General features: G+C 39.9%; 1 protein-coding gene across 1 annotated transcript in view; it reads left to right on the top strand.

Annotated features, from left to right (window-relative positions):
- CFAP47 (cilia and flagella associated protein 47) overlaps positions 1-26731 on the top strand; it is a 509799-nt gene that overhangs the window by 232318 nt on the left and 250750 nt on the right. Inside the window, 3 exon segments of the mRNA XM_060137366.1 lie at positions 20333-20525; positions 24270-24457; positions 25734-25868. Of these exon segments, the coding sequence (XP_059993349.1) occupies positions 20333-20525; positions 24270-24457; positions 25734-25868 (516 nt within the window).

Here is a 26731-nt window from a genome sequence, read left to right as displayed (position 1 = left end):
TAGACTGCCTATTTCCTCTTCACTTGTTAGGTCTGGCGGGTTTTTATCTTGCTCCTTCATCTGCTGTGTGTTTTTCTGTCTTCTCATTATGCTTAATTTACTGTGTTTGGGGTCTCCTTTTCGCAGGCTGCAGGTTCGTAGTTCCTGTTGTTTTTGTTGTCTGTCCCCAGTGGCTAAGGTTGGTTCAGTGGGTTGTGTAGGCTTCCTGGTGGAGGGGACTAGTGCCTGTGTTCTGGTGGATGAGGCTGGATCTTGTCTTTCTGGTGGGCAGGTCCACGTCTGGTGGTGTGTTTTGGGGTGTCTGTGGACTTATTATGATTTTCGGCAGCCTCTGTGCTAATGGATGGGGTTGTGTTCCTGTCTTGCTAGCTGTTTGGCATGGGGTGTCCAGCACTGTAGCTTGCTGGTCGTTGAGTGGAGCTGGGTCTTGGCGTTGAGATGGAGATCTCTGGGAGATTTTCGCCGTTTGATATACCGTGGAGCTGGGAGGTCTCTTGTGGACCAGTGTCCTGAACTTGGGTCTGTCACCTCAGTGTCACAGCCCTGACGCCTGGCTGGAGAACCAAGAGCCTGTCCTGCTCACAGCTCAGAATAAAAGGGAGGAAAAAAACAAGGAAAGAAAAAAGAAGATAAAGTAAAGTAAATTCAAATAAAAGAAAGTTATTAAAATAAGAAATGCTTATTAAAAAATAATTTTTTAAGTAATAAAAAGAAAAAAAATGGGAGAACCCTGGGACAAATGGTAAAAGCAAAGCTCTACAGACAAAATCATACACAGAAGCATACACATAGACACTCACAAAAAAGAGAGAAAGGGAAAATAAATATATATATCATTGCTCCCAAAGTCCACCTCCTCAATTTGGGATGATTTGTTGTCTATTCAGGTGTTCCACAGATGCAGGGTACGTCAAGTTGATTGTGGAGATTTAATCTGCTGCTCCTGAGGCTTCTGGGAGAGATTTCCTTTTCTCTTATTTGTTCACACATCTCCCGGTGTTCAGCTTTGGATTTGGACCCGCTTTTGCATGTAGGTCGCCTCGGGCTGTCGGTTCCTCGCTCAGATAGGACTGCGTTAAAGGAGCAGCTGACTCGGGTGCTCTGGCTCACTCAAGCTGGTGGGAGGGAGGGGTACAGATTTCGGGGCGAGCCTGCGGCGGAAGCAGCTGGCGTGACGTTGCACCAGCCTGAGGCACGCCGTGCGTTCTCCCGGGGAAGTTGTCCCTGGATCACGGGACCCTGGCAGTGGCGGGCTGCACAGGCTCCCGGGAGGGGAGGTGTGGAGAGTGACCTGTGCTTGCACACAGGCTTCTTGGTGGCTGCAGCAGTGGCCTTAGTGTCTCGTGCCCGTCTCTGGGGTCTGTGTTGATAGCAGCAGCTCGCCCCCGTCTCTGAAGCTCCTTTAAGCGGCGCTCTGAATCCCCTCTCCTCGCGCACCAGGAAACAAAGAGGCAAGAAAATGTCTCTTGTCTCTTTGGCATCTCCAGACTTTTTCCCAGACTCCGTCCCAGCTAGCTGTGGCACACTAGCCCCCCTTCAGGCTGTGTTTACCCAGCCAACCCCAGTCCTCTCCCTGGGATCCGACCTCCGAAGCCCGAGCCTCAGCTCCCAGCCCCCACCTGCCCCGGCAGTTGAGCAGGCAAGCCTCTCGGGCTGGTGAGTGCTGGTTAGCGCCGATCCTCTGTGCGGAAATCATTGAGCTTTGCCCCCTCCACACCCCTGTTGCTGGGCTCTCCTCCATGGTTCCGAAGCTTCCCCCTCCACCACCCAAGGTCTCTGCCCGCAAAGGGGCTTCCTAGTGTGTGGAAAGGTTTCCTCCTTCACAGCTCCCTCCCACTGCTGCAGGTCCCATCCCTATTCTTTGGTCTCTGTTTTTTCTTTCTTCTTTTGCCCTCCTCAGGTACGTGGGGATTTTCTTTCCTTTTGGGAGGTCTGAGGTCTTCTGCCAGCGTTCAGTAAATGTTCTGTAGGAGTTGTTCCACGTGTAGTTGTATTTCTGATGTATTTGTGGGTGGAAGGTGATCTCTGTGTCTTACTCTTTCGCCATCTTGAAGCTCCTGGTGTATTTTCTATTAACATGATCTAAGGAATTGTTGATTTTGTTTCCGGCCAGTCTCTTGATTTCGCTGTGGTGATCTTTTTTCCACCAGGTTTCTGAAGTTCCTTATATGTTTGACTATTTTCTGTGCCTATTCCCTTAGCGTTTTAATTAGAGGATCAAATTATTAGCATTGCTATCTTTTGCTTTTCGTTATTCATGACTCTTATTTATTTGGTATTGTTGTATATAGCTCTGTACTGGCTATGTGTTCTTGTCTAGATTTTTTTCTAGTTTTTAAATTAATAGACTTTTTTAAAGAACAGATTCAGACTACAGAAAGTTAAGCAGATAGTGCAAAGAGTTACCATACAGCCACTCTCTTCTTCCAGTTAGATTCTCCTATTATTATTATTATTATTATTTTTTTGCGGTATGCGGGCCTCTCACTGTTGTGGCCTCTCCCGTTGCGGAGCACAGGCTCCGGACGCACAGGCCCAGCAGCCATGGCTCACTGGCCCAGCCGCTCCGCGGCATGTGGAATCTTCCTGGACCGGGGCACGAACCCGTGTCCCCTGCACCGGCAGGCGGACTCTCAACCACTGCGCCACCAGGGAAGCCCGATTCTCCTATTATTAACATCTTGTGTTGGTACAATGGATGCAAGTTCATTCAATGGATGCAAGTTCATTTGTTATAATTGATCAACTAATAGTGATACATTATTATTGACTATTGTCCACTGTTTATTACACATTTCACTTTTTGTGCTTTATAGTTCTATAGTGGTTGACAAAGGCATGACGTCATCTACTCCCCAACAGAGCATCATGCAGAAGAGTTTCACTGCCCTAAAACTCTCCCGTGCTCCACCTGTCCATCCCTCAAAACCTCACTTTGAGCCCCTAACAACTCTGAACTTTTTACTCCCCCTAGAGTTTTGCCTTTTCCAGAATATAATAATGACGGAATCCTACAATATGTAGGCTTTTCATTTATTTATTTATTTTTTAACATCTTTATTGGAGTATAATTGCTTTATAAGGTTTGTTAGTTTCTGCTTTATAACAAAGTGAATCAGTTATACATATACATATATCCCCATATCTCCTCCCTCTTGCGTCTCCCTCCCTCCCACCCTCCCTATCCCACCCCTCTAGGTGGTCACAAAGCACCGAGCTGATCTCCCTGTGCTATGCGGCTGCTTCCCACTAGCTCTCTGTTTTACATTTGGTAGTGTATATATGTCCATGCCACTCTCTCAGTTTGTCACAGCTTACCCTTCCCCCTCCCCATATCCTCAAGTCCATGCTCTAGTAGGTCTGTCTTTATTCCCATCTTACCCCTAGGTAAGGGTGTTTTGTGTTTCCATTCAAATTGTGAAATTTTTTGTTCTAGTTCTAGTTCTCACTTGAGAAAAATGTGTATTCTGTTGTTTTTCGTTGGAATGTCCTATAAATATCAATTAAGTCCATCTTGTTTAATGTATCATTTAAAGCTTGTGTTTCCTTATTTATGTTGATTTTGGATGATCTGTCCATTGGTGAACGTGGGGTGTTAACGTCCCCTACTATGATTGTGTTACTTTCAATTTCCCCTTTTATGGCTGTTAGTATTTGCCTTATGTATTGAGGTGCTCCTATGTTGGGTGCATAAATATTTACAATTGTTAAATCTTCTTCTTGGATCGATCCCTTGATCATTATGTAGTGTCCTTCTTTGTCTCTTGTAATAGTCTTTATTTTAAAGTCTATTTTGTGTGATATAAGAATTGCTACTCCAGCTTTCTTCTGATTTACATTTGCATGGAATATATTTTTCCATCCCCTCCCTTTCAGTCTGTATGTGTCCCTAGGTCTGAAGTGGGTCTCTTGTAGAGAGCATATATATGGGTCTTGTTTTTGTATCCATTCAGCCACTCTGTGTCTTTTGCTGGGAGAATTTAGTCTATTTACATTTAAGGTAATTATTGATATGTATGTTCCTATTCCCATTTTTTTAATTGTTTTGGGTTCGTTATTGTAGGTCTTTTCCTTCTCTTGTGTTTCTTGCCTAGAGAAGTTCCTTTAGCATTTGTTGTAAAGCTGGTTTGGTGGTGCTGAACTCTCTCAGCTTTTGCTTGTCTGTAAAGGTTTTAATTTCTCCGTTGAATCTGAATGAGATCCTTGCTGGGTAGAGTTATCTCGGTTGTAGGTTTTTCTCCCACATCACTTTAAGTATGTTTTGCCACTCCCTTCTGGCTTGCAGAGTTTCTGCTGAAAGATCAGCTGTTAACCTTATGGGGATTCCCTTGTGTGTTATTTGTTGGTTTTCCCTTGCTGCTTGTAATATATTTTCTTTGTATTTAATTTTTGACAGTTTGATTAATATGTGTCTTGGCGTGTTTCTCCTTAGATTTATCGTGTATGGGACTCTCTGTGCTTCCTGAACTTGATTAACTATTTCCTTTTCCATATTAGGGAAGTTGTCAACTACAATCTCTTCAAATATTTTCTCAGTCTCTTTCTTTTTCTCTTCTTCTTCTGGAACCCCTATAATTCGAATGTTGCTGCATTTAAATTTGTCCCAGAGGTCTGTGAGATGGTCCTCAGTTCTTTTCATTCTTTTCTCTTTATTCTGTTCTGCAGTAATTATTTCCACTATTTTATCTTCCAGGTCACTTATCCGTTCTTCTGCCTCAGTTATTCTGCTATTGATCCCTTCTAGAGTATTTTTAATTTCATTTATTGTGTTGTTCATTGTTTCTTGTTTGCTGTGTAGTTCTTCTAGGTCCTTGTTAAATGTTTCTTGCATTTTCTCTATTCTATTTCGAAGATTTGGGATCATCTTCACTATCATTATTTTGAATTCTTTTTCAGGTAGACTGCCTATTTCCTCTTCTTTTGTTAGGTCTGATGGGTGTTTACCTTGCTCCTTCATCTGCTGTGTTTTTTTCTGTCTTCTCACTTTGCTTATCTTACTGTGTTTGGGGTCTCCTTTTCGCAGGCTGCAGGTTCGTAATTCCCATTGTTTTTGGTGTCTGTCCCCAGTGGCTAAGGTTGGTTCAGTGGGTTGTGTAGGCTTCCTGGTGGAGGGGACTAGTGCCTGTGTTCTGGTGGATGAGGCTGGATCTTGTCTTTCTTGTGGGCAGGTCCACGTCTGGTGGTGTGTTTTGAGGTGTCTGTGGAGTTATTATGATTTTAGGCAGCCTCTGTGTTAATGGGTGGGGTCATGTTCCTGTCTTGCTAATTGTTTGGCATAGGGTGTCCAGCGCTGTAGCTTGCTGGTCGTTGAGTCGAGCTTGGTCTTGGCGTTAAGATGGAGATCTCTGGGAGATTTTCGCCGTTTGATATACCGTGGAGCTGGGAGGTCTCTTGTGGACCAGTGTCCTGAAGTTGGCTCTCCCACGTCAGTGGCACAGCCCTGATGCCTGGCTGGAGCACCAAGAGCCTTTCATCCACATGGCTCAGAATAAAAGGGAGAAAAGTAGAAGGAAAGAAAGAAAGGAAGGAAGGAAGGAAGGGAAAGAAAGAAAAGAGAGAGAGGGAGGGAGAGAGAGAGAGAGAGAGAGAAGGATAGAAGGAAAGAAAGAGGATAAAATAAAATAGTAAGATAAAATAAAATAAAGTTATTAAAAATAAAATATAATTATTAAGAAAAACATTTTTTTAAGTTAAAAAAAAAAAACAAAAAATACCCAGACGTTCAGAACCCTAGGACAAATGGCGAAAGCAAAGCTATACAGACAAAATCTCACACAGAAGCATACACATACACACAAAAAGAGGAAAAGGGGGAAAAATAATCTATCTTGCTCCCAAAGTCCACCTCCTCAATATGGGATGATTCTTTGTCTGTTCAGGTATTCTACAGATGCAGGGTACATCAGGTTCATTGTGGAGCTTTAATCTGCTGCTCCTGAGGCTGCTGGGAGAGATTTCCCTTTCTGTTCTTTGTTTGCACACCTCCAAGGGGTTGTTTTGTATTTGGCCCCGCCTTTGTGTGTAGGTCGCCTGAGGGCGTCTGTTCTTCGCTCAGTCTGGACTGAGTTAAAGGATCAGCTGATTCAGGGGCTGTGGCTCACTCAGGCGGAGAGGATGGAGGCCACGGAGTGCGGGGCGAGCCTACGGCAGCAGAGGCCAGCAGGACGTTGCACCAGCCTGAGGCGCGCCGTGCGTTCTCCTGGGGAAGTTGTCCCTGGATCACGGGACCTTGGCAGTGGCGGACTGCACAGGCTCTCGGGAGGGGAGGTGTGGAGAGTGAGCTGTGCTCGCACACAGGGTTTTTGGTGGCTGCAGCAGCAGCCTTAGCATGTCATGCCCGTCTCTGGGGTCCACGCTAATAGCCGCGGCTCGCGCCCGTCTCACAGCCGTCTCTGGAGCTCCTTGTAGAGGCGCTCTTAATCCCTTCTCCTCGTGCACCAGGAAACAAAGAGGGAAGAAGAAGTCTCTTGCCTCTTCAGCAGCTCCAAACTTCTCCCGGACTCCCTCCCTGCTAGCCATGGTGCACTAACCCCTTCAGGCTGTGTTCAGTCCGCCAACCCCAGTCCTCTCCCTGGGATCTGATGGAAGCCCGAGCCTCAGCTCCCAAGCCCCCACCTGCCCCTGCGGGAGAGCAGACAATCCTCTCGGGCTGGTGAGTGCTGGTCGGCACCCATCCTCTGTGCGGGCATCACTCCACTTTGCCCTCTGCATCTGCGTTGCTGCACTCTCGTCTGTGGCTACAATGCTTCCCCCTCCGCCCCCCCACAGTCTCTGCCCGCGAAGCGACTTCTAGTGTGTGGAAACGTTTCCTCCTTCACGGCTCCCTCCCACTGGTGCAGGTCCTGTCCCTATTCTTTTGTCTCTGTTTTTTTCTTTTTTCCTTTGCCCTACCCAGGTACGTGGGAGTTTGTTGCCTTTTGGGAGGTCTGAGGTCTTTTGCCATTGTTCAGTAGGTGTTCTATAGGAGCAGTTCCACGTGTAGATGTATTTCTGATGTATCTTTTGGGAGGAAGGTGATCTCCACGTCTTTCTGTTCCACCATCTTCTCCAGCCTCCGTAGTATTTGTCTTTTTGTCTGACTTACTTCACTTAGCGTGATAATCTCTAGGTCCATCCATGCTGCTGCAAATGGCATTACTTCATTCTTTTTTATGGCCGAGTAGTATTCTACTGTATATATGTACCATATTTTATCCATTCATGTGTTGATGGACATGTAGGTTGTTTCCATGTCTTGGCTATTGTGAATAGTGCTGGTGCTGGAAATGCTTGTGGTAGTAGGAAAGATGAGAAAGGGGCAGCTTTCATAAATATTAGGAGTAGAACTCAGTAGGAGTTGGTGAATGACTACATCTTATGGGGCTGAAGGAGACAGAGAAGTCAAAGATCACAGTGGGTTCGTTGCTCTGGTGACTTAGTGGAATTTGATCCCAGTCACTGAAATACAAGACAAGGGATGATAACAGGATTTTGTTTGGGGAAGACAAAGGGACACAGCAAGAGGGCATGATAAATTAATTTTGGTCCTACCGTATCATGGTGCTGTGTATGATTACCAGGTGGGTTGATCCTTTAGTCAGGAATTTGATCTGAATGGTAGCATGTGGTTGAGATTCTTTACTGATTCAATGAGAAAGTCATAGGCATGGATGATTGCCCGATAGATCACCTGTAGAGCTGTGTTTCTCCATATATTGTGTCTAAAGCATGGGTAGCTCTAGGCATTCTTCTAAATCAGTAATGGATTGACAATTTCACTTTAAAAAAAAGCAAGCCCTGTTGTTGAGATGAGTTTTACAAGTTAGAAATAGAAAATTGTGATTTTCACACAAATCCCTTTAGGTTCTAATTGTCTCTTTCCTAGAGGTCATTCATGCACTTCAGGAATGCCTTTGTCAGTTCTTCTTTGCTAATAGTTTTGATAACAGGATATAGCTTGTCTTAACCAATTTGATTTTGTGTCATTTATGTTACTTTTGCTTGTTAAATTTACGTTTAATTGTTGCTATTTTCTTGCATTATATTCCCAATTTACAAAAATGTATTGATGGCTAAAAAAATGGCTGATTGAAGCATATGGGAGGTGAAAACAGTAAGAGAAACACGTAAACTCAGAAAACTGTTCTAAATGTAAATTATAAGTAGGGCTCTCATGTGGATATAAAGGATGAATATGTATGTGCTGAAAGAAGTGAATGTGATAATTTTATACAAGAATCTGGAAGAGAAATAGATGATCAGAAATAAATATCTCAATAATTTTAATTAAACTGTTTATTCATTTGTTCCCAGTGTATTTTCTGTCAGAAAGGTGTTTTTTTTTTTAGTAGTGGCACAGTTCTGTCAAATATATTGATATTTTTAAACAAAGAGCAACAATTTTTCTGGTTAATTAAACACATTTTCCCCATACCAGTTTAAATTCTCCCTATAATAAAATTAGAATATTTGTTGCTAAAGGAGGTAAGATGTGAATTCTACTGAATATTTTAAATGAGCTTCAATAAAATATGATTGGCAGGAAAGCATAATTGGTGAAATTCTTTTATTAAATGGATTTGTAGGATGTCCCATAATGTCCCTGGAATGCAGTGTGGAAACATGATTATTCTCACATGAGATAGCAAGTATTGCACAGTTTATTTGGATTTAACCATGTATAGGGAACATATGAATAATTCTTTGCGCATCTGTAATAATTATATAGTTGCCTCTGGGTATCGGAAGGGGATTGGTTCTAGGACCCCCCACAGAAACCAAATGCTAGGATACTCAAGTCTTTTATACACAATGGCATAGTATTTGCATATTACCCAGGCACATGCTCCCATATGCTTTAAATCTCCCATCTCTAGGTTATTTGTCATACCTAATACAATATAAATGCTCTGTAAATAGTTTTAAATGCAGTTTAAATGTTATGTAAATAGTTGCCAGTGTGGGGCAAATTCAAGTTTTGCTTTTTGGAATTCTGAATGTTTTCTATCTGTTGTTGGTTGAATCCAGGGATGTGGAACCCACAATGGGGAACCAGTGTATATGGAGGGTTGACTGTATATGAAAGAAGTATATGATGACATTTTCTTCTCTTTATCAGAGAAAGCCCATGAATTATGAAGAGTGATTCTTTGTTACTTAAAGATTAATTTGTAAGGTACTTGGAGAAAATCCACCAGTGGTATATATATTAATAGAGAATGAGCCATTGGTCACAACAGAAAAGGTGTCGCAAATGTACCCTTATTCATAGGGAAATGTGGGATTAAAAATATGCTTCTGTTCTGAATTCAGTGTAAAAAGACATAGAAAAAAATTGTAAACACTGTCAAAGTAAGGCTACTGAATTACATAAGTTTATTGTGATCTCTGAATTCAACATCCTTCTTTCCAATGTTGAGATGTACTAGTTATGTAGGGATGATCACTGTCATGCATTTTTCCAATAGGAGTGAGATTAAAAATAATATTTTCATAGCACTGATGTTTTCTGTATATACCATTTCCATTATTTTAAGTGGCTGGCTGAAATGATGCATCAAATGATGCTTTCCATGTCTTGGATACACTGCATATATACCTATAAGATTTGAATATCATGGTTTTTAATGTGGTACAAATCACTAAGCATTAAGAGTTTGACCATTTCCAAAGATTTATTGGAGAAAAAAAATATCCAGTTGTTGAAAGGACAGAAACTGAATATGATTGTGTAGTTTCTGTACAGCTGAATTGAATGGGTGCTGAAATCCAGTCTACATGCTGCTTTCTAAGACTGGGGACCCTGGTCTATGCTGTGTCTCACCAAAGTGAGGGGCGGGAACTCTTAATTTAAATGCAGGTATCAGGACATCATGCTCTCAGAGGGACTGCCATTTTCTGATCTGCACAAAAACACTATATAGTTTATTCAGGTCCTGGAAATGAAGGCTGAAGAAACTCTTCTCCAAGATGAATGCTATTGAGGAGTATTATACTATTTGCTTTAATGTTATTTTCCAAGTTTAGTTTTTTTACCATCTGCTTTTGAGTGTGATATGCTCATCAACCACCTTAGCATTTGATTAGTATTTGAAAGTAGATTTTAAAGAAAAATATCTCTATTATTTCTAGTTTCATATTGGGCCTGACTGTCCATAACAATCAAAATGGGCACCCATTCTGTTAACTTATGATTATGAGTTATGATTTTCTCATTTAGTGGAAACAGAGTAAGAAAAGAAACTTACTGAATATATAAAGTGATACAGAGCTGAATATATTCATCATCTTGATAAATATATATAATTTGATAGAGATTTAACAATATCACTGATGAAGCTATAGTTTTTCTCATTACTACCACTAACAAGTATTTTAAATATTGTGTCGAATCCTATTTTTTGAATATGCAAATTGGTGGTCTGTGTGGTTTCTTAATGCAAATTTAGTGGTTTATAGAGGATAAAATTGGGATAAACACAGCTATAAAGTGAAAAGAAAAGACAGCGTAGGTTAGAAACCCAATGTCAAAGAAACCCATTATTTAAATAGAAAAGGAAGAGAATCCTGCAAATGCGCCTGAAATAGGCAAAAGGATGGCAGTAACACTTTATGATATCATGAAAAAGTACGAAAGAGGCCTTTGGGGGAGGATGTGGTTAACAGTATCAGATGAAATTGAGAGGTTGCTTAAGATAATGATTAAAAAACTCTTTTGTTATTGGACAGCAAAGATGCCAAAAGACTTTCAGTGTGTGGTGGTAGTGATGAGTTAGGGAAGGTCATTAGGTGTGCCTTGGTTTGATGAACAAAAGGAATAAATGAAAGTGGAGACAGTGAGGGTAGAAATCTCTTTCAAGAATTGTAACTGGTGGAGGGAACAGAAGAATCAAGGAGAATCCAATTTGGGGAGAACTCTCTAAAAGCTGAGTATAGTGAGCATGTTTTGATATGGCTGAAAAGGAATTGGTCGGAGGGAGAAGTTAAAGATCCAAAAGCTAAAAAAGACAGCTGATGTAGGACAGTAAAAAAGAAGATGAGAAAGGCTGGTGTCTAGTACAAGAGAAGGGAGCGCTCATCCATTGTGGCTGTAGAGAAGGAAGAAAAGTGAGCACAAATGCAAGAACTTTTAGACACGTGGTAGGACACTGACGTGTTTTCATTAAGATGTCATCCTTCTGCTCTTTGACATAGAGATGAGGGATTTTCTGAGAAAAACTAGCATGTAGGCTGAGAGGGGAGGAGGTTTGATAAAGATGATTAAGGAGTCAGGAGCCACCATGGATAATGTGAGTGAGAAGACAAGGGAAACGGGGATTTGTCTGGGCCTGCAGACTTCATCTTTCACTCAGGAACAGGTGCCTCTCAGGTTTCCTGGAACCCCTGGCAGTGATCCCCTGGATGATGCTGTGCACTGCTGTAGAGCTGAGATCAGATTGATGCCATGTCTTCTACCACCAGAAAGCTTCCCTGTAGCCTCAGTCTCTTCTTGGAGCTTTTTCTCCACCTCCTGTCTTAACTGAAACTTGCATCTTCTCCTCAAAGTCTCTTCATTTGTTGTCCTCTTTAGTAGGGGCTGTTGATGAACAAACTTGAATGCTTTTTAAAAATAATGTTCTCTCTTCCTTTCTTTTTTCTTTTTTTTTTTTTTTTTTTTGCGGTACGCCGGCCTCTCACTGTTGTGGCCTCTACCGTTGCAGAGCACAGGCTCCAGATGCGCAGGCCCAGCGGCCCTGGCTCACGGGCCCAGCCGCTCCGCGGCATGTGGGATCTTCCCAGACTGGGGCACGAACCCGTGTCCCCTGCATCAGCAGGCGGACTCTCAACCACTGTGCCACCAGGGAAGCCCTCTCTTCCTTTCTTTTTTTAAAAAAGTTATTTTCTTTTTTGTAATTCTTACCTTATGGAATTAAATTATATTTTCTTTACAACACATTTGTGATCTTGATAATATTTAGACTTAAATGACTAATAAGTTTTGTTATGGTGATAAACATTTATGGTGTATTCAAACATTGTTTATTATGTCATTCCACTTAAACAATCTGATCAGTGGAAATGTAAACTTCTAAAAGTTAAATCTGATCTGATTCTTGCTGACTCCTACTGAAAATAATTGTGCCCCAAAATATATTTTTGAATTAAGATTTACTACAATAATTTGTACACAGGTTAGAACATTCAGTGAAATTGTAACAGATTAGTTAAATTAAAATTTGATCTCATGTCATGATCTACATCTTTTTTTTTTTTAACGAAGCAGTAGTTCACATTTCTTCATTTCTATTCTATTTATTCATTATGAGACCAATCTTTATTTTAAAAATATTGTTTTCTTTAAACGTGGTCTAAAAATATAAGAACCATTTCCTGGTGGAATTTTCCTGGCTTGAATTTTAGACCAGGAAGAAACACTGACAAATGCAGGTGTGATAGGCCATATTCCTTGAAAACTTTGGAAAAGGAGTTAAATTTGGTAGCATTTTTTTTTCATTCTATTTTTTATACTTTACCTTTTTTAAAGATTTTACAGTTCAACCATTTAGGATTAATTATCTTTCTAAATATGCTTTAACTAGAGATTGCATTATTGTATTTGTCATGTTTCTATTTCTAAGTACAGTAACTGGCTTTGTATTATGTACTCAGTGTGTAATAATTGAATAAAGGAGTAGACATAGACCTTCTTTCCTCTTAAATAGAATATGGTTTGAAATGGTTGAAATATTTGTATCACCTCAGTATCCAGTATAGTGGTCCACAGGACTGTATACAAGCCTATTTCTCCTGTAAATGGTGCTGAGATGCTTGGATTATTATTATCTTTTTTGGGGGGTGTTCTGAGTTGAGTCTTCATTGCTGTGCGCGGGCTTTCTCTAGTTGCGGTGAGTAGGGGCTACTCTTTGTCGCGGTGCGCAGGCTTCTCATTGTGGTAGCTTCTTGTTGCAGAGCACAGGCTCTAGGTGCATGGGCTTCAGTAGTAGTGGCACTCAGGCTCAGTAGTTGTGGCTCGCGGGCTCTAGAACGCAGGCTTCGTAGTTGTGGCACACGGGCTTAGTTACTCCGCGGCATGTGGGATCTTCCCGGACAAGGGCTCAAACCTGTGTCCCCTGCATTGGCGGGCAGATTCTTAACCATTGCGCCGCCAGGGAAGCCCTTGGATTATTTTTTAGCTTTTAATAGTTTGTTTCTTTATTCACATGTCATATGACTATATCCTCTCGCTTTTTATTATCAATGAATCTGCTTACACTAGTTCTTTTTCCTAGTACTTGTAACTTTTTTGTGGCCTAAGAAACCAGATATCCAAGGTTATTACTTTTTTTTCTATAAAATAAAAGCAAAAAGGCACTGCCTTAAAGTACACAAACAGGTTTTTTAAAATTAAGTGGAAAAAAATTAACTTATAGACTTTGAGACTTCACAGATTGTAGCTCAGAATATTTACATATGTATTATGTGCTTGCTGGCTTGTCTGCATGAGGTTTTCAGAGGTAGCTGAGATTTGGATAGTGAGTTATTTACTGCATGTGTCTGATTTTCATCTTTATTGCAGCACAGTAAAAACCCATAGGAGATATGATTTTTAAAAATCTACTTTACAGCCATACTTAAGGATGCTCAAGTTCTTTAAATCCTTCAAGAAAATTTCCTTCTGTTTATCACAAAGATTATGGGAAGACTCAGCTCATTGCTAACTGATCGCTAATGCCTAACTTATCCCAGTCCATAGGCAAAAATATATTGGAAATGTTATCTTTTGCATAGTCAGTCATATAGGGCCTAGTCTGCTTCACCAGTAGCATGGCCTTGGGTTTGGTTTGACAATCAAAAGTGGAAAATACACTGAACTTCACATAGCAACATGTTAACTTAGCTTTAAGGAAGTGTACAAGATAAGTAAAAAGAGAATGCACAGTAACAGCAAAGTAGAGGGCTTATCACTCATATCGTCACTTCTAGTGTCCCACTCACTCCACACTCAAATCAGAAATGTACGCAGAGATGGAGCCCTAGTGGCCATGGACCATTTCAATTCAGGGAAGCCTTCAGTTTGAGGTCCTTTCCATTTTCTACATGCAGCACACTCAGGGTGATGAGTTTAGGGATGGAAAAAATTTCCCTTCTTCCCTTCTAGGTTCTTTAGCTGGTCCAATAATTACATTGACATAAGACAAACAGGAGAAACAAGTTATATACATACAGAAGCCCCATAAAAATATGAGACAGTCAGACAGTTGAGGCTTATATGCCATCCTGAACTAAGAATAAGGGGGTAGGGGTCTGAGGCTTCAAAAGGGGGGAAGACAATTCACAGGAAGATGGGAAGAGCAAATGTTTGGTAAACAAATGTTTGCCCTGCCATGTAGATAAGTCTTTCTGATGAAAAAAGTTATCTCTGGTGATAGCCCTCTTCCTGGTATAGGCTCCCTATTGAAATTCTTTTAGGCAGTTAAGGGAGAGGTAAAAAGTTTTTCCTGAGTTTGCTGGGTCTCAGTTGCTTTCAGTCAAATCAATCCACATGCAAAGTTGGCACATCTTGGGGTGGCTGTATTCTGTTCCCTGTCATGACTAATCATTCATTAACTAATACAAAGTCTTGAAAATGATGTCTGGGTGCTTGGTCCAGTACACAATCCTCGATTGGATTCTCAGTTAACTCGGATCTGGCATACTCCTATAAGTTCCTGCAGTTAATGGAGTAAAGAGACTCCAACCAAGTGTTAAACCATCAGGCATCCCTAAATCTAACATAATCATCATAAACTGGCAATTGATTCTTTCCTTCTGATCAACGTAAGCCAATTCGAGATGGTTCTTCAGAACAAATCAAACTATCTGAATAATCTAAGAAAATGCAGAGATTTTTTATGGACAATGAAAAGATGAAAATTGTCATCTCTTTTCTCTGTCAATTGGCAAAATAGATTAAAATAACACATAATTTTAAAAATCTGTCATTGAAAAACATTAAGTCACATGTTATAGTGAAAGTCATGTGGAACTAGAAGTGCATGTGACAGTGGTTGGATAGCACTCAATGTATGTAATGAAAGAATGTTACCGAGTCCAAGCTCACTCTGCTCACCGCACGATAGGCCAATAAATTGGAGATGAGGTGTTGAGGCAAGGAATACAACTTTATTTGGAAAGCCGGCAGACTGAGAAGATGGAAGACTAATGTCTCAAAATTACCATCTTATGGGGGTCTGGATGCCAGTTTCTTTGATAGAATCAGAGAGGGAAGTAAAGTAAAAAGGCAGAATAGAGAGGGAGAGGGGGGAGGAAGTAAAGTAAAAAGGACCATCAGTCTTGCAAAACATCTCCTGGAATGGCCAGCCTCTGGGAGGGGATGTGCTAATTTCTTCAGCCATTCACAGGTGGGTAGGATTCCCTGAGACAGGCCATTATGTATGATTATAATAACAAAAGCAATGAAAAGCAAAGGCTAGAGTCAAAGAAACAGATTCAATATGGAGTCAAAATTGGCTCGTCCATGTTACAATACTGTGATATTGTGATTTGTAATAAGAAATATAGATTTGGCCTTCATTGCCATTTCTGGCACAGAGCTCCTAAAACCCTGGGAATTTCTTAAGTGCGGAGAGTGGTGAAGGTGTTTTTTGTTATGTTAATGAGGTGACTTTTGGAAAGACTCTAGATCACCTAAGGGTGGGGGCTGGTCACCAGAGGAACTATCCATGTGATTAGAGGGTTGGAACTTTCATCCCACATCCTGACCTCCTAGGAGCAGAGAGGAGCTGGAGGTTAAATCATTTGCCAATGGCCAATGATTTTTTTCTTTTTAAATTTTATTTTATTTTTTATATAGCAGGTTCTTATTAGTTATCTGTTTTATACATATTAGTGTATATATGTCAATCACAATCTCCCAGTTCATACGTTTGTTTTCTACATCTGTATCTCTAGTTCTGCCTTGCAAACTGGTTCATCTGTACCATTTTTTCTAGATTCCACATATATGCATTAACATACGATATTTGTTTTTCTCTTTCTGACTTACTTCATTCTGTATGACAGTCTCTAGGTCCATCCACGTCTCTACAAATGACCGAATTTTGTTCTTTTTTTATGGCTGAGTAATATTCCATTGTGTATATGTACCACATCTTCCTTATCCATTTGTCTGTTGATGGGCATTTAGGTTGCTTCCATGACCTGTCTATTGTAAATAGTGCTGCAGTGAACACTGGGGGGCATGTATCTTTTTGAATTATGGTTTTCTCAGGGTATATGCCCAGTAGTGTGATTTCTGGTAGTTCTATTTTTGGTAGTTCTATTTTTAGTTTTTTAAGGAACCTCCCTACTGTTTTCCATAGTGGCTGTATCAATTTACATTCCTACCAACAGTGCAAGAGGGTTCTCTTTTCTCCACAGCCTCTCCAGCATTTGTTGTTTGTAGATTTTTTGATGATGGCGATTCTGACTGGTGTGAGGTGACACCTCATTATAGTTTCGATTTGCATTTCTCTAATAACTAGTGATGTTGATCAGCTTTTCATGTGCCTCTTGTCCATCTGTATATCTTCTTTGGAGAAATGTCTATTTAGGTCTTCTGCCCATTTTTGGATTGGGTTGTTTGTTTTTTTTAACATTGAGCTGCATGAGCTGTTTATATATTTTGGAGATTAAGCCTTTGTCCATTGATTCGTTTCAATGGCCAGTGATTTAATCAATCATGACTATGTAATGAAGCCTCCATAAACACCCCAAACAAACAGGTTTCGGAGAGCTTCCGGATTGGTGAACACGTGGAGATATGGGGAGAGTGGAGAGCCCAGAGGGGCGTAGAAGTTCCTCACTCTTTCCCACATACCTTGCCCTAAGCATCTCTTACATCTGGCTGTTCCTGCATCATATCCTTTTATAATAAACTCATGATTTAGTAAGTAAAATGTTTCTCTGAGTTCTGTGAGGCTCTCTAGCAAATTAATTGAACTCAAGGAGCGGGTCGTGGGAACCTCTGATTTATAGCTAGTTTGTCAGCAAACCTGGACTTTCAGCTGGCATATAAATTGAGTTACCAAGGAGGGTGTCATTGGAACCTCCAACGGGTAGCTGGAAGGTCAGAAACATAGGTAATAGTCTGGGCTTGCAGTTGATATTTGAATTGAGGGAGGAGTAGTCTTGCAGGGCTGAGTACTTAACCTGTAGAATCTGATGCTATCTTCTGGTAGATAGTGTCAGTTTTACGTTAAATTGTAGGATGCCCTGCTGGTGTCTGAGAATTGCTCATTTCTGTGGGGAAGCTCTGCCCCCTCCACATGCTGAAATTGGGTGTTGACCCAAAAGATATACTATTAGCAGTTTTGTCACTGTTGTTTTGAGTCTTTCAAATACTTTATGTGGATTGAATGTTAAGCAAAAAATAGTAACACTTCTTACACATAGTGTATTTGGGTTTGCTTGTGATGGGGTCTTATATTTTGTATGTTTTATTCTTCATTTCATTTGTCTAGGAATTTATTTTTAGAGTATTTGACAAAATTAGCATTTTGTGGCACAGTAAAAACTAACGGGTCTTTCACTGCTGATAGTTTGAGAAGCACTGCTGTAGAATTAAGTACTCAGGTTGGTGGCTCTTCTTGTGGTAAAGGTCACACGCATCCTCTGTGTGGGTCCATCATTGAATCCATATTTGTAGTCAGGGGTCACTTGTAGATCTTGTCTTATTTGCAGAGTGGAGGTAAGTGATGACAGTTGAATCCTGAGCCAGTTCAGGTTATTAGCCTCAAACATTTATCTCAACTCTTCTCAGGTGTTTCATCATTTGGTAATCCCTGAGAAGGGGAAAAGGTTCTTTTCAAAGGCTTTTAATTGCATTGTTACAGAATATGTCATTTGAAGCCTAGGAACCCTAAGTCGCATAACTACCAGAAAGAAGGAGCAAAGAAGTTTTGTTACACTTCTGTCAAAAATGCTTAAATGATGCAAATCACATTTTTGAATGACTATTCTTACTAGACATATGCCAGATAATTATTCGGAATTCAGACATGGATTTTTTGATGGAATTTTAAAATAGTTCTCATCGTGGCAGAGTTAAGAATAGTTCTGGCACTCTTGTAAATATTTTAATACTTTTTAAACTGTAGCCATTTAAGACACTACATCGTGTAGATATGTTATATGTAAAGAAATGAGCACTTTTTTCTAAGGTTAGAATTAACGTATACTTGACTAGGAAAGTACCAATACTTGTCTTAGACTGCACTCTCCTAGAAGCAGACTCGGAGACAAGGTTTGAGTCCAAGTAGTTTATTTCAGAGGTGATCCTAAGAAGCATGGGCATTAGAGTAGGGAGTTGAATCAGAGAATGTGAGGAAGGCTGATAACAGATGTGGTTTCACACAGGTTCCACTGTGGGCAACTGAGGCTCAGTTCCACAGGGGATCTGTAGGAGCACTGAATCTCAGATGAATGAGATTGATGAATCTCAGAGTCAACCCAACTGAGTGATGAGGAAGCTGGAGTATTTATCTACCAGTTCCCTGACTATTCTTGGTAGGGGGCTGCTTCAAGGGTCATTAATCTTCTGGCACTCCTGGCTGAGTGTGCTCCCATGTGCCAGAGAAAAAGCCCTCCGGCAGAGATTTGTAGGTCTTTACCTACAAAGTAAGTAGGTGAGTAGCTTTCCGAATAAGAGGTGAATGCTGGAGAGATATGGTCAGGCTACCGACAGTATCACTAAAGCATATGGCTCAGATTGTGGTCTTCACACCCATGCCTGTCTGTCACAGGTTTGGGATGAACCAAGGAGCTGAGTTTGTACAGTAATGTAAACCAAATGCTCTGACTCCTTCATTGAGAAAGTCTTGCCTGTATATATGTAGGTTCTGGGTGGGATGAACAGCTTGTGATCTACTACCTCACTAGTAGAGCAGCACTTTTGAGTAGCTCATTGCTATATTACACTGCTGATCAGACACTGGTTTCTTTACTTAATCTTAATATTGCTTAATTATTTTTAAACTCAGATGTGTAGCTTCATGATCAAACATGTGGTCTATATGTAGTGAATGGTGCTATGATGTAAAGACACCAAATTTTATGATATAGGATACAAACATGCCAAATTACAAAATTGTATACATTTTTGTTGTCTTAAAAACAGACCTCTTAAATAAATATCATTATCACAATCAGTTATGACTTGATAACTTATTCTTTGATTTTCTAAATTTTACTTTTATAAGTTACATAAGCTGGCAAAGAAATGAGAAAGGAATTTCACATCCTTGTGTTTTTAATGAAATGGCACTTGAAAAAAACTGTCCTCAAATCAGTTAATTTTTTAATTAGGTAATGCAATATTATGATTTATAATAAATATATTTGGTCTGACCAAATATATATATTTCTCATATATATTTTGTCCAAAATATGTATATTTCTCATATATATTTGGTCTTCATCCACGGTTCCTGGCTTATAGCTCCCCAAACCCTTGGGATTTCCTGAGTGATAAGAGCAATGGGAGCATCTTTTGTTATAATATTTGGTGTTTTTTCCTCAGTTCCTGAAATCCCTTCAGAGCCATAAAGTTGAAATGGATATCTTGTTATTCATAAGAAGCCCCTTTCCACCAAAACTAGGTTTACGTTAATGAGGTGACTTTTGGAGAGCACCTAAGGATGGGAGCTAGTTGCCAGGGGAACCAACCAAGAGTAGAGCATTGAGAACTTTCACTCCCATGTCCTGATTTCCAGGGAGGGAATAGGAGCTGGAGGTTGAATCAGTCCCCAATGTCTAATTATTTAATTAATCATGGCTGTGTAATGAAGCCCCCCATAAAACCCCAAAGGAGGGGGGTTCAGAAACCATCCAACCAGAATGCTTCCACAAGCCACCATGCTGGTTCCCAAACTCCACGAGGAGAGAAGCTCCTTTGTTCAGGACCTCACCCTATGTATCTCTTCATCTGGCTATTAATTCCTATCTTTTAATTTCCTTTGTAACAAACCAGTAATCTAATGAGTAAAAGGGTTTCCTGAGTTCTGTGAGCTGTTCTAACAAATTAATTGAACCCAAGGAACCTCCAACACATAGCCCATTGGTCAGAAGCACAGGTAGCAACCTGGGCTTGTGATTGACATCTGAAGTAGAGGACAGTTTTGTGGGACAGAGCTCTTAACCTATGGACTCTGATACAACTTCTGTGTAGATACTATCAGAATTGAGTTGAATGTAGGACATCTAGCTGGCGCCAGAGAATTGCTTGGTGGTGTGTATTTACTCTTTGCTTGGTAGTATTTACTCTTTAAATACTAGTTTTTATTTTGCCATTCAGGTCTAGTAAAATTTCTTCCTCTCTCTCTTACCCAAATTTTAGGTTCTGGTACTATACCGAGTTATACCACATAGCATCAATAATCTGCGCCCTGTACATGGACAAAATTCACCAAAAGTCAATCCTTGTTTTGCATCCAGCAACATATATTCTAATCCTGAAAGGATTCTGCTTAGTTTGATGAACACAAATTATGAGAACAGCTGACATGTTATTTGGAAAAACTGTCCCAAAGGTGAGAAATTTTTTCTTTAAATAAATTATCACAAATTGTAGTCTGACAATATAGAAGGAACCACAGAACCAAACACAGAATCCATAGATTCTAGACCTGACTACAGCATTTAATAGGATGTCCTATAACATTTTCAAGATCAGTTTCCTTACATGTGTCAGGGAGGGGGAAATTTCCCCCTCTACCTGTCTTGAATTCTTGTGACTGGACTAATAATAAAATTAACACAAGACAGATTAACAGGAGAAAAAGAAACACATTTTAATTCATGCATATGGAGGTCCCATAAAAATTGGACCTAAGAAGTGGCCAAAGCAGGCAGCTTTTATACTTTTTAAACAGAGAAATTGGTGATGAATTGGCAGGACAAAGAAACTTGGGCTTTGGGTGCTTAATTAGTGAAGAATCTAAGCAGAATTTGGGCTTGGGGTAGTCAATTAAATAAGTAATGTTTTGTTTATACAGGTATCTCTGCCCGAATTCCCTGTCTCTTGTGATAAGTATGTCCTTCTGCCTTCAAATGCAGGGAGTGCACCTTTCATGTGATAGATTCATCTCCTACTTTCAGGGACACAAAGAGGAGGGTCAAAGTGTCCCTCTTGCATTGGCTGTTTCTTAAGTAACTTGAATTCAAAATAATCAATATGCCATTGAGGCACATTTTGGGGCAGCGTACCCTCGGCCCCAACACATGTAAAATGGAAATAATAAAAGATGCTTCTTCAATTTATTTTGAAGAATAAATGGTAAAAATTATGTAGAGATGCTCTACAAATGAAAGATCGCCTTAACACTGCTGGCATTTTCAGCTCTATAAAGTATTAAATTTAGGTGACACTGCTGAAACCTTGTACATAATTAGTTGAGACCAAGTGAAAATTGACTAGAAAACACCTTACATGTCATTGTGACAGTCATATTGGTAATCACTAAGTGTGAATTTTGAGGGGGTAGGTCATATTAAGTCCATATACCAAGACCAAGACAAACAGGTGATCATAGATAGACCTGCTCCAGTGTTCAGGTGGTCACTCCCTGGTTCTGTCCTTGAGGAATGAAGCTTTATAAATTTCTACCCCAAGAGGCTTACATTCTTTGAAATAGTTCCAATTGGCTAGTATAGCTGTGCATTTTTTTCTTCATCATAAGCATTGCTTGTATTGAGAAGAGGACATGTGCACATTGTTTGTTTCTTTGGCTTCCATTCAGCTACCCTCTTCAAAGTACATACAAACCTGTCATGTTCAGAGTGGGTTATATTTTATTTTTTATACAGACCCCTCAGAGTTTAATCTAAACTTTAGAAGTAAGGGGAAGATTAAAAGTATGATTTAAAATGAGACTTTGAATTACAGTTGCTCCTAACTTAAAGGCATTAGTTTAGCAAACATAGTGACATCAAGATTGAAAGAGATATATTGATATATTGGTATTAGAGAACAGTAAACATGGAATATTTTATCACCTTCTAATTGACATGCTGATAATATCAAGCAATTTGCCTTGAAACTGCAATTTAATAAGATTCAAATCTTATAAACATGTATTTGGCCTATTCAAAAATGTAAAACAAGGGCTTCCCTGGTGGTGCAGTGGTTGAGAGTCTGCCTGCCGATGCAGGGGACACAGGTTCGTGCCCCGGTCCGGGAAGATCCCACATGCCGCAGAGCGGCTGGGCCCATGAGCCATGGCCGCTGAGCCTGCGCGTCTGGAGCCTGTGCTCCGCGACGGAAATGGCCACAACAGTGAGAGGCCTGCGTACCGCAAAAAAAAAAAAATGTAAAACAAGGTGTTAATAAGCACTTTGATTACTGAGGAGTAACACTTTAACCAGTGTTATACAATATGTATATATATTAGAAATGAATATGTCCTTTTGTTGTAAAATTATTATGGTTCTATTTTTTACCAACAAAATGACGTACACAAGTTGTTTTCACAGAGTTTGCTGCATTTTTTAGAATAATGCATTATGGGCCCTGGCCTATTTTCTGCTTTTTAAAACACTGTGTCTCATGCCTTTGCAAAGCCCTTGCACTTTCTATTCCCTCTGCTTGGAGCTTCATTTTCTTGGATATCTTCACGATTCTTTTTCCCACTTCACTCAAGACCCTGCTCAAATATCACATTATCTGAGAAGCTTTCCCAGTACCCTCTCTAAATTAGTACATCCTTCAGTCCTTCTCTTTCTTGCTTATTTTTCTCAATAGTGTTGATCCCCGGTCATATTTATACCCTGCCTCCTCCTGTAGAACGTGAGCTTCTTAACAGGAACAGTCTATTCTGTTTTGTTGTTCGCTGCTGTAGTCTCAGAAAAGTGCCTGGAAAATAACAGATATCAAATATTGAGTAAATAAATAAATGAATGAAAAATGAGTGAATAAAGGGACACACTCAGGTTTTATATATTTCTCTACCCTATTTCAGACAATTGAGTGTACATTAGCTTACTAGTTTCTATCTGCTAGTACCAATGTAGGGATCAGGTCGAATGGTTGAATTAGAAAGAGGCAGTTTCCGTGTTCAGTATGTACCTGAGTACAGGTCTGCATGGTTAATAACTGTGGTGGTCCATGAGGAGAAGCTCTCTGAAGGGCTTTACTTAGGTTAACTTGGACTGAGCAAAAGTCATACTCAGTGCCCTGGATTTTTACTTCTCAACATTGACACTTACTCCACTCATCCCTCTCCATTGGTAAAGTCTCACCATGGTTACAGCTTGGTGCAGTGGTGTTGTGCAGGGTAGATGGATAGAGCTGCACTTCACACCTTTTGATTAAGAAACTCTGAGGATGGGGCCTAGCGATCTGTGTTTTAGTAAACCCTCCATGTGATTCTGATGCACTCTAATGTATGAAGCAATTAGCCCATAGTATCACAAAAAGCAATTCGTGCTTTTAAATTGTTCACAGAATGGTACTTATTTACCAGTTATATTTGAAAAAGAAGTCCCATTTTTTTTTTTTTTTTTTGTGGTACGCGGGCATCTCTGTGTTGTGGCCTCTCCCGTTGCGGAGCAACAGGCTCCGGACGCGCAGGCTCAGCGGCCATGGCTCACGGGCGCAGCCACTCCGCGGCATGTGGGATCTTCCCGGACCGGGGCACGAACACGTGTCCCCTGCATCGGCAGGCGGACTCTCAACCACTGCGCCACCAGGGAAGCCCTTTTATACAATTTTTAAAGATTACTTTAAAGTTCTTTAGGTTATTTTCATTGAAATTTATCATAAAGGTAAGACTGTGCTTTTCTAAAGGTTTTTCACTCTAATACCCTGATTATCAAAAGTATTTTTCAATTAAGATAAACATTTTTTTTCATTTCCAAAATACTGCCTCTTCATCCTATTACACATTTTTCAAAGGTGAGTTTTTGGAATAATTTTGTATTGCTGCCTATATATTTTATGCTGTAGTCACTATAACTGTTCAGAAGACTTTTACTGGCCTCAGGCTTGGGAACCAGAGTATCCTGCCACTAGTTCTACCCTTTCCCCAATGAACACATTTCCCATCACTATAGATAGCTCTCTTTGGATCACACCCAGAGGCTGGCCCATATTCTTCATTTCGTGGGAATTAAACTCTGTATTCCATTTTTCAGTTTGTCCTTATGTTGAATAATTTTCCTATATATGTTGACTAACATTGTCCTTAGTGAAGAAATGTGAGATGACAGAATACTGATGAGAAACTTTGAGGTCCTGATATATTTCTCAGTTTTCCTCACATCATACTCACTAACAGTTTTCTACCCTGCCGAGGCTCCCCCTTTTCCCCCTAATAATCTCCTCCCCAGGCACCTTTATTGGTTAGCCTTACTGCTTATTGACAGAACAAGAAAGAATAAACCTTTGTGTTCTTTCAAAGAAGGAAAAGAATGTTTTCAGGAATGTGGACTAGCAGATGATCAAAGGGGCTGTCATTATTCTGTGGTAACTGCTGCCAGATTTCAGAATCAAGTGCTTTAGTTTCACATAACACTTTAGATATACTTAGCTCTGGCACTATTTGTGTTTGCAAGCCAGGCCTGGATCATTTTCAGTTGCTATGTGAATGTGTGCCATTAAGTCATAGTAGATCTTCATTTTTTGGAAATGTTAGGAGCTCCCTGTTGACTAACAATGACAGAGCTGCTTGTTGATCAGTGGTGTTTATATGTCTTTGAGTCTTTGCCTCAGACCAATCCCAATACTTCATTGCTGTGAATAATTCTTCCCCACTACTTCCACCTTTCTCTAGGAGATCATAAGCACTACATAAACTGAGAGAAAGAATCCTTCCTCCTTCTGCTCCTGACTCTACATTTTGGGTTTAATGCACATTCTGGCTATGTTGATTGTCCCTGCTGTTATTCCTCCCTAATTCTGGATTTTCTCTCAAATCTCTTCCAACAGTCAGTACTAATTTATCTTGTTTATCAGTATAATTACATTTTCTGCCTTACTGTGATTTGTTCTAGACAAAGTACTTCCCCAGCCACCTCCCACTGCCCCTACCTGATCTGCCCGAATTGTTGCTCTTGTGTTATTCCTTGTTCTGAAATCAAGTCCCTCACCCTGGCGTCCACACCCTCCTCTATGTGGCCGTGGCAATCCTTAAGTCTTTTCTTCCACAACTGGCCCCTTCTTATCTTATTATGCGTGATTTGGATTGTACTTTTTCTTTCCCGAATGAACACTATACTTCCTATATCCTTGTCCTAGAGTTCTTTACCATTCTGATAGAATATACCTTTTTCTCACTTCAAACACCAACTTATTTAAAATCCAAGCATTCTTCAAGGCCATCCCATCTGCTACCTCCTCCTTTGAGCTTTTGCTTGAAAATCTCTTGCCATCTTTTACCTTAGTAGTTTGTCTACTATTACCTTTTACCATATTATATACTTTAAGTCAGGGATGGTATCTTAATCACATTAGTCAGTATTTCTAGTGCACAGTATTTTTTCTGACTTCTGACTAGCTTTTATCACATCTTTGAGGCTGTGAGGTCATTGTTATATTTAGAATACATCTAATTTATCTTTTAACACATAGGTGAAGCTGTTCTGATTCACAGCAATATTTTGTTTGCTCATAGCAACATTTCAGTGTCAATAACATTTTAAGATGTTTTAAGTAATTCAACAATTGATGTACTGTGCTTTAGCTCTTTTTATATATTTTATCTGTATTTCCTGTAATTTATAATTCTCTTCTTTGAAACTAGGCTACTGATATCTGTGATCCCAATCCAATCCTGATGCTCATGTTTTGTGTCTGCATGTATGAAAGACTTCCTGCATATCTCCCCAAGAAGGTGGTGCCCTTTCATTGTACTCTTCATGACACTGTGTTGAGAGAGGTAAGGATATCTTTGGGGCCAAAATATACGTGAAGTTAAACGTTTAAGTGGGTTTTAGATATTTCTTTCTCAACCCAAAATTAACAAAAGTATCAGTATGATAAAATAAGCGTTAAATGTTTTTTCCTTCTAAACTAAAGGTATAGCAGAGTGAAAGGGAGAATTTTTCCTTAATAGTAATCACTACCTACAATGAAATGATGCCTCATTCATTTGAGGAATAGGGTGGGGAGATGGAAAATGAAAGTTAAGTACTTTGAAGGGCAAATCATTCAGGAAACTTGAGATCCATTTCATGTACAAGAAGACTGACACAGTAAGTAGAAACTTGTGATCGGAGTATGCCTGGCTTTCCTTTAGGGAACTTTACACATCCAGATGAATTTTGTTCAAATGAGGATATGGAAAGGGAAGTAATTATGAAAGCACTCCTGACCAGGGCCACTGTTAATCCCCACTAAGGGCTTTTATATATGCTAGAGCTGCTAAATATGTAACAGTGAATTTTTTTAATATGCAGGAAAAATTAAAAATGAAATTTTCAGTCCTGTGACCCTGACAAAACTATATAAATATGTCCATGTTTTGCAAGTGTTTTCTTTGATTGAGAAATATCTTGTCAGGGATCATCAACAGCACTTTAGTTTTCAAACAATATGTTTCATATGAATACTTGTGAAATATGTTGAACATACAGTTTTATTTCTTATATTTGTTTAAGACTGTTCCTTCTACTAGTTTTCATAAAATCTTCAACCAGATTTATAGTTCTCTCCTTCTTTCTCAGGAAAGTCTGGGCTGTTAGAATCTTACTATGTACAGAAGTTAATTTACCTCTTTGGTCAGATCATTTTTATTCCTTG

This window comes from Lagenorhynchus albirostris, chromosome X (assembly GCF_949774975.1).
Source record: "Lagenorhynchus albirostris chromosome X, mLagAlb1.1, whole genome shotgun sequence".
Classification (NCBI taxonomy): domain Eukaryota; kingdom Metazoa; phylum Chordata; class Mammalia; order Artiodactyla; family Delphinidae; genus Lagenorhynchus; species Lagenorhynchus albirostris.
The sequence above is the reverse complement of the archived record's forward strand: the minus strand, read 5'-3'. Positions and strand labels throughout refer to the sequence as shown.